General features: G+C 36.5%; 2 protein-coding genes across 2 annotated transcripts in view; one reads left to right on the top strand and one right to left on the bottom strand.

Annotated features, from left to right (window-relative positions):
• Positions 1–1,664: 1,664 nt before the first annotated feature.
• On the top strand, positions 1,665–3,809 carry LOC144641654 (uncharacterized). The gene is made up of 4 exons (XM_078500696.1): positions 1,665–1,762; positions 1,884–1,958; positions 2,852–3,031; positions 3,474–3,809. The coding sequence occupies exons 1-4, from the start codon at positions 1,701–1,703 to the stop codon at positions 3,655–3,657; spliced, it is 501 nt and encodes a 166-aa protein (XP_078356822.1). The 5' UTR covers positions 1,665–1,700; the 3' UTR covers positions 3,658–3,809.
• A 272-nt stretch (positions 3,810–4,081) lies between these two features.
• Positions 4,082–8,818, bottom strand: part of LOC144632740 (uncharacterized) — a 61,720-nt gene continuing 56,983 nt past the window's right edge. The window contains 4 exon segments of the mRNA XM_078491495.1: positions 4,082–4,814; positions 5,572–5,751; positions 6,553–6,745; positions 8,363–8,423. Coding sequence (XP_078347621.1) covers positions 4,692–4,814; positions 5,572–5,751; positions 6,553–6,745; positions 8,363–8,423 — 557 coding nt within the window. The 3' untranslated portion in view covers positions 4,082–4,691.

Here is an 8,818-nt window from a genome sequence, read left to right as displayed (position 1 = left end):
TCTGTTGTGTAGATTCATACTCTTTCTTAGTCTGATATAAGCTAAGGATGTTTGTTAGAAAAAGCTTCTCCATGTGATTAAAAAATTCACAATTATGTACTGACCTGTAATAAACACAGCAACAGCCAAAACCGCAACAAAACCGCCATAAATTCTGTTCTCTATAAGACCCGTGTTTATCTTAATGTAACAAAGCTCAATTCCATTCGAACAATAATTGATATGCCTTTTTCGTTGCTGATAGTTTGTTTAGCTGCTCAAATGCGTGAACTTGGAACAATTAACCGGTAACATTTTTCAGCTGTCGTGGAAAACAATAAAGTTTATTTTTTTTTTTTTTTAATCGAGTATCTTGTCTAATGTTGCGCCATGCACGCGCAATGTAATCAATTCGATGTTGAATACGGCGAAGTAAAATAAGAAGTTAAGTCAATTTCGTCCTTCCCTGTCTTAAGTGCAGTTCGTTATGGAGCAAGGATGAAAAAAAGTGAAAACTCAATCGATGTTTAACTTGTTTTGTGGCTTTTGAAGTATACTAAACGCATATTATAACGCAAGCAAATAAAATCAGTTTTCACACCAACCTGAGTTTCGCGTTACTCAATTCTTTCACTCTTTAAACATTACGAAATTAAAGACGCTCGGGTCTAATTAAATGAGGCCTTATTGATATACTTGTATTTGTGCCTCAAACAAACGGTAACACTTCAGTATATTGTAAACTTATATAAATCCCTTACTATGGGTGCTTATAATAAATTTTGCACCATAGTTCGGAGTACACACTTACAGTCGAATGTAGCACGGATTCCGATTTAAAAATATATAACTGTTCGACATATTGATTTTTAGCTTTTCCTGTCCAAGCTGCCAATCCCTTAACATTTAGTGCGTGGCTTGAATTTTTGGTTCTCCTTGTTTGGTCTTCTGATCATTTTTTTTTTTTAACCTTTAGTGATCTTGTTCGCGAAACCTGCGCGGTGAAAAGTTTAATTTTGCAAAAGCTTAGGTCTCTTAGGCATGCAAAACGTTGGAAGAAAAAAATGATGTTTCGTTTAAAAATATTTAACCAAATATAGAGCCGCGCTCTGGTCAGTCCTTATTTTTTGAGCAGGCGCAACGCTCATATTCGATTTTTAGCCAATTAGACTTACGCATAATGAAGCCGGAAGTCCGTGAACATGGAACTGGCCAGAGTCGGTGTTCCCGGTCGCGACCAACTTACAGAAGACGGGAAACAAAATTCTTTCTTTTATATGTATTAGCTGTGTTCTTGCATATTCTAATGCACCCTCCGAGCGTATCACCCCAAAAGCATTTGTGAACTGATTATAATAGCGCTTTGTCCTTGAGAAACAGAACGATCGAATCGAGTTTGCACCTTAGGATCGGGCAAAAAAGATGCGTGCAGTTACCATTTATCCGTGTAAAGAACCATGGTAATCGTTTCAGCAAACGCTCATTACAGACAACCTGAATGCGATAGTACATTGGTAACAGTAAACGCCGGTTAAGTTAAAAAAAAAACTGGAAAAAAACAATTTGATTGATTTTTACGTGAATTATTTACATAAAACAAAATGTTTGTTAAACTTAACAACTGCGCGTGCTAGTTTCTTTATCTGCGCGCGTCGGCTTACGTAACAATAGCCTTGCTGTCTGTTTCGTCACGTGGTTTATTGGTTTGTAAGTTAATCGCCATGAACTGGCAGCATTTAACCGATTTCCTGTCAAGGTGCAAGCCAAAGAAAATTACGAAGAGGTAATTAAGTTGGCTGGTATAACTGCAGATAAATTTAATTTATTAAAAGTGTTAGTTTCCTTTGCCAAAGTTTACGACACTTAAAATCCTTTAAAACTGACACGTTTCTTTTGTCTCACAGAAAAGATTTGGAAAAAAAACTCTGTAAAAAAATAAAAATTATCAATGAATATGAAGAGGAAATACTTCAAATCTGGTAAGAAAATATACATCTGCTTCATGTTTTTGATTATTATGAATCTTTGAAGCTAATATAATTATATATATGTCTTTAGAGTTTTGGTTATGTACATTTAACGTTCGCCCTGCCGTCGCGTGATCGTGTTATAAAGTTCGTCGTTTTTTCTATTTTTTTAGAACTGTCTTCCTTTTAATATAAGGCCTACGCTAATTTTACGTTTTTATTTCATTAAGGCCGGTTTACATGTTACGAATTGTTGATATGATCCGATTTGGCCCAGAGTTGATAAGAAAATGACTGCGCTTTAAAAAAAAAAAATGGCCAGATCTTAAAAATCTCTTGCAGTGGTAATCTGTTGCCGATTTTCATATCCATTCAATTTGAATAGGCAAAGAAAAGCTGGCCGATGAATCGCAGCGCGTAAATTTGCTTGGAACAAATAGGGCCGACAAATTGTAACGTGCTAACCGGCCTTTACAGACGAATCGACTGTCTCACGAAAATATTATAATATAATTGTTCTCAAAGAAGTATTCCTGGCAGTTAATTAAAAAAAAGTAAATGTCAACATACGGTGAAAGACTGCATTCTGAGTAGTTCCTATTTTGTTAACTAAAGCTTAACCCATGCATCCTGCTTGGGTATAACTTTTGTTAGTTTATATTGTTATGGGTCACCGTGGCATAAATTGCCTGACTATAGTTAGACCTTGCAAACAGCTTGAGAAGAGGCCACATTGCTTGAAGTAGCTAAAAGTTAACTTTGGTTAATAGTCTTGATATGACCACAGACACTGCATATTTATTACCTATGATCAAATAGTATAAGCTTCATTGTTTTTTGAACTTGTTAAGGAGAATTGCGTTGTTTCTAGTAATTACATTTATATATGTTATTGATACATTAAGGAGGAATGTGGAAGAACTGAAGTCCAAACGAGAGAGACAAACGCGATCAATGATAAGTGCAAAGGAACGATACGAAAAAGCTTCAAGAGATCGTCATTTATTGACGGAGGAGGTTCAAAAGATAGAGCTCGGCCTACAAAGGGCGCTTAAAAGGAGGAAGAAAACATTACTAGAGAAAATGTGAGTACAATATCACTTTCTCTTGGCAAAACCATGCTTTACGACAATTTTGTTTTTACTGACACTCTTATGGCACGTAGTCAAGCTCGGTTTTTGTTTTCATTTGGGAACCCCTTCATGAATACGACTATCTCATTTATACGACCAGAGTTTGCTGGCCAGTCGGTAGTCCATTGAAAGGGCTCCAAGGTACACACATTACTGAGTCGAAATGTTTTTACACAAAAAGTGCTAATATGGAACTTCTTTGGATATCACGATTGCCGATACATAAATTTACTGCCCAGAATTCACTGATAGCTGAAAGCTAGCTATGGCTATCCACGAGTACACATTGTCTCAATGTAGGGTAAGGCGCAGAACCAAACAATACAGGGTAAAACATAACTTTTATGGTGTATTTTGGTGTATTTCCATAATACTGATTGTTTGCTCTTTACAGGGGGGTTAAATCTCGAGTCAGAGAACTGAAAAAGCAGAAAGATGCTATGGAACGTAAATACGATATGCTCTGGGAGATGACGTTTTCAATGAATCAACGCGAAGAGAGGAGAGAGTCGCGGGGAAATCTGCGTCGCACGCGCTCACAAAATGACACGGTCCACGTGGTACAACATCCACTATGAGTAAAACGATTCCATTGGAAAGGCTTATCGGCTCATGATTGGCTGGTGAAAAAGGACTAATAGTATGAAATAATAGAAATGCCCATTTCAAAAAGTTAAATATTTTTGTAAACGCTCAACTTCTGGACATTAATTTCTTTCTGACCAATAAAAAATAAATTGTCAACTTAGACCTTTTTATGTTTAACAGTTTGAGTTGCATATCCTTGCAATGAGAAACGTAAGGTAAAGCCTGCTTCTAGTCTAGTGGCCCATACAGGCCGGAGCTTACCCCAGTTTCTGTAGCATGAAGTGACTAGGAATATTTCTATCCACTCCCCCTGGATGGGATGCTAGTCCATCACAGGGTTACCCCCAGCAGTAGTTCGCCGGTACCAATTTATACACCTGGGTGGAGAGAAGCACTGTGAGAGTAAAGTTTCATGCCCAAGAACACAACACAATGACCTTGGCCAGGCTCGAACCCGGACCGTTCGATCCGGAGTCCAGCGCGCTAACCATTAGGCTACCGGCCTCCCGCAAAGAGAAACGTAAACTTAAAATAAAAAAGAACAAATTGTACAAAACTGAAGAGAAAAACACACAGAGAAAAGTTGGTGAACTAGCAATTGTTCTTCACTTTAGATCCATTTTAATATGATTGATCAACACTACTAGTTCAAATTCTAACCTTATATAGAATTTCAATTGATTAATATTTTTGCACGTTTCAAATGGAGGCGAGGTGTTGACTTTTTAATTATATGCAAGTGTTTGTTCTATGTCTTCCTTTAAGAAATTAAGGTTATATATATTTCCTCTCCCCCGGCCTCAAGAGTCCTCATGGGCTCGATGAGGATGAGTGAGTGAGTGATATTTCCTCTCCCGTACAAAGACTTCCTCTACTGCAATTGATCTTGAGATTTATTACTTGTAAGAGAGACAAAGTCACACCGAACTAAGAGAGAATGGCTCCTACTTTGATAGACGCAATAAAAATACGGCCTTTGGAAGGAACAGTTGCATTAAGTAATTAAAAACATGAACAGTTTTATTCATAGATATGTGTCCCAAACTCCCTCGGTGCACCAGGCTTCTTCCAGCATTTCCCGGATGTAAGACGCCCCGTGCCTCTTTTCGACTGTCTCCTCGAAGCACAGGTTCATAATTTCATGTAGCTAAATGTAAAGGAAAACAATTTCAAATAAGTATCTTAAAAATGATGAAACTTGCGTTCTTGTGCTTTAACTCAGGAATAACAAACTATTCGTCATAGACAAATGAATAATGAATGTCGCTCCCTATTCTTTGATCGTCTGAACATAAATTTACTAACTTAGCCTGTCTTTATTGTTCATATTTGAAAATAAAGTTAACCAGGCCATAAGCTTCAATTTTAATGAGACAGCTACACGAATGACCAAGTTGCCAAAGTATGTCATATCTTATGGTAGTTAAAGTATTACAAGCCATATACTAAACTCAATTAGTTAAAGTTTCTTTGCTTTTTTTGCTGAGGCCAATTTTTTTCCATATTTTCAAAATGACATTCGTGACGTCCAGCATTATATTAAAAACGAATGACCAAGTTGCCAAAGTATGTCATATCTTATGGTAGTTAAAGTATTACAAGCCATATACTAAACTCAATTAGTTAAAGTTTCTTTGCTTTTTTTGCTGAGGCCAATTTTTTTCCATATTTTCAAAATGACATTCGTGACGTCCAGCATTATATTAAAAACGCCTGTTTTCCAGTGAAAAAATTGCAGCAGACTATTATTGAAGAAAATGTTTACAAAAAACAATAAAAACACAAACAAAAAACAAAATCGCGAGTGGGCTTTGAATGCATTAAACTTCAAACATGGCACGGTTCTTAAGCCATGCATTTTTTTGTAACTGAATAAATCAACCAAAACTTATAGCAGCATTTACCTTGATGAATTCACTAGAGCCATGGCAATGCCCTAATAAGGTAGCAAGCAACTGTCCAAATTGCTCAATATCTTTGCCATAGTTACTCTGTTCATCAACCACCAAGTTGTCAATAGAACCAGTATCATTCCACTTGCATGCTCGAGAAAATCCACCCAGTACAGCTCTTATAGGTGGAAGCTATAGAAAGAATAAACGATGAAAAAAGAAGTTTGTGTGAGATTAAGACCTTTAAAAAGTAACATGTCTGAAGTGTATACTTATGCTAGCAGGATAAAAGTACTCAGGAGCAGATCCTCGGTTAACCCATGATGCATGCTAAATGAAAAACAAAAATTTACATTTCAAAGGCGAAAAACAGCATGGTCCGCATATTTGTTTTTATTATATAAACTGCAGTGGTATAGCGAGTGGTAACAAATCGAGAAAAATGGTATCACACACATGTGTGGAAAAAAACTGATATCCACACATGTGTGACAATTATATGTCGAAACATCTTCGGATCTTTCTCGGCAATCTTCGATAATCTTCGGACATTTTCGGAAAAGTTCCGAAAATGTCCGTAATCATTTGTACGACCTTCGGACAACATTTAAAAATCTTCGGAAAATGGTTGGAAATCTTCGGAAAATCGTCAAAAACATCGTAATTAGTAGGTCTATATAATAAACAGAATAATACATGGTTGCTTGGATATATAAAATTTATCTTCTCGTGTTCAAAACCGACATTTTATTCGTTCGCTGCGCTCACTCGTGAGTTATCGATTGGAACACTCGAAGATAAATTTCATATCTCCGCGCAACCATGTACTATCCTCTATGTAAGTATGTTTCCTGAATAAAACATATTATTAACCGCTCTCACTCCCAATTAATTCTTATCCAAGAATGCTGTCTTGCCCCCCGTCAACAAAAGCAACCTGAAATATAAACCGGAATAATGTCACTTTATTTATGAAAAGTCGGGTTCACTTACTCTTGAGCATTGAACAATCAAGATGTTGTTTGTTGTGATGTTGTTATGGAGTATTCCATGATCCTGTAGTCGTTCTATAGCACTGATGATGTCACATGCTATGGCGCACACTCCATCGAAGTTAAGAACAGTTCCTTTCTCGCAAAGGAAATCTTCCAATGTTAAATTCGACACAAACTCATAGCAAATCAAGCTTGAGAAAAATGAAAAAAGAAAATTAATAATTAATATTGTGATGGGTTTTTGGATCGTCATTTTTGAAATACATGCGCACCATTCAACGGGAAATCCTGGGAGCAAAACGATTGGAACTGGGAAATTTGAGTAAACTTCGCGAGGTTATCCATTTATTGTACTGGCGAGAATGCGGATGTGGCAGTTGCTGCGCTAAATAACGTATTGCAAGATGTCCAAAGGTGGCGCATAGATAATAGTCTGACATGCACCTCATCCGACAAAAAGTGAAGCTATGGTACTCAGTAGGCAAGCTATCGCAAGACCATTACCTCCAGTACTTCTGGGAAGCTCAGTGCTAAGCTATGTCACCAAATCTCGCCTTCTAAGAATGTGCGTCGACGATAAACTCAATTGGGTACCACATATGTTGGAGCTCAAGAAAAACTTTTCAAATAAATTAGACCTATTAAAGCGCTCAAGATTTCTACCTAGACATGTCCTCTTAAAGTTCTATTATAGTGTAAGTTTGCCATCTGTGAAGTATGGAATTATTTTGTAGGGTTCGTGCACTAATTCTGATCTTGTAACTTCAGTTAATAGTCTCCATTGTAGGGCAGCAAGAATTATATTTAATTTACCTAGGCACATGCCTTCAACTGAAGTTTTAACTTATGCTCATTCGCAGAGCATATCATTACACTATAAAACAGACATCCTAAAGATCTTTCATAAAGGACACAATGATGAGCTGCCAGCACTCCTATCTGAGAGTATCTACACGAGAAGACGAAATACATACTCGCTGCGGGGTAAGCACAGCCTCGTAGTGCCAAGATTCGAAACCAGGTATATGAAAGATTCTCTGGCACATAGAGGCTCAGTTCTGTGGAACATGGTCAGTTTTAAGGAACACGATTTTACGCAGTTGAGTAAAAAAGACTTGTTTAACCGTATCAGAACAAGAGATTATATAAAAGAATTTAAATTCGACACCATAACCGCCTCGAGCGTGCGCCGCAGAGATCGGAATTTTATATATGATTGATTTTTATACTATGTGAATAGGACTTTTTATTGTATTTTATATATTTTTTAGTATTTTTAAATCATTTCTAGCTTATTTTATACACGACCCCACAAGCTACTTAGCTTTAAAATTTTATCGTGTCAAAATAAAGGTTACTTACTTACTTACTTAGGTTGCCCTCGTTTTTAGAAATTTTTGGAAATTTTCCAGTCCAGTAAAGTCAACCAGAAAAATGTTGTTCCAGTTACCACAGGAATTTCGATTAGGAAATTCAAACCGGAATTATTGGTCGACTAAAAAGTGCTAGAGTATTTCTCTTGCCCGGGCTTAAAATGGTGAAATCTTAGGTTAAAAGTTCAAGCCTTTTTAAATAGACAGGAAGAGGAAACCAGGAAATAGATTTTTTTTCAAAAAGTAGGCTAAAGGAAAATTAGTTATTTGAGCTAAGAACATAAAAGATTTACAAGTAAACAACAGCAAAACAATAACTAACCATAAAGAGAACATTCAAAATATGAATCCCTTTATGTGTGTTACACAACCAGATAAAGGGGATTTTAATTTGTTACTTTTAATTTTTACTACTCTTTTAATAGGCCAACTTACAAACTGTTTGAGTTTAAATCAGGAACCCTCACATTTCCACGTTCGATGCTTTGGTCACGAGCTGAAATATAAAGACAAATATCGATCCTGAATGCATGGATTTACCTAAGTTAATAGAGAAGGTTTACAAAGCCCTACGGCATACACCACACCTCTCCTGTGGCTCTGAGACTAGATATCTGTATTACAAAGGAATAATTATATGAACTTTATCGCCATACAATTTTTATTGTCTCGTCGAGAAAATGGCAGCATTTTATGGGGGACACAATCCTGTTCGCCAGGTAAGTAGCAAAAAAACCATCTGGACAAAATGTGTGTTATTACCTTTAAATATTATTATAAAAGCCAAGTTATGAGTTTAAATTTTGATCACGACATCGTCTTTATGTAGAGTTTGTTTGCATGTATTCCCATAGTCCCATAGTTAGCCTTCCACAATTTTTTGATAGTGAT

This window comes from Oculina patagonica, chromosome 1 (genome assembly GCF_052425735.1).
Source record: "Oculina patagonica isolate OP01 chromosome 1, crgOcupat, whole genome shotgun sequence".
NCBI classification, from domain to species: domain Eukaryota; kingdom Metazoa; phylum Cnidaria; class Anthozoa; order Scleractinia; family Oculinidae; genus Oculina; species Oculina patagonica.
This window is presented reverse-complemented; position numbering and strand designations above follow the sequence as displayed.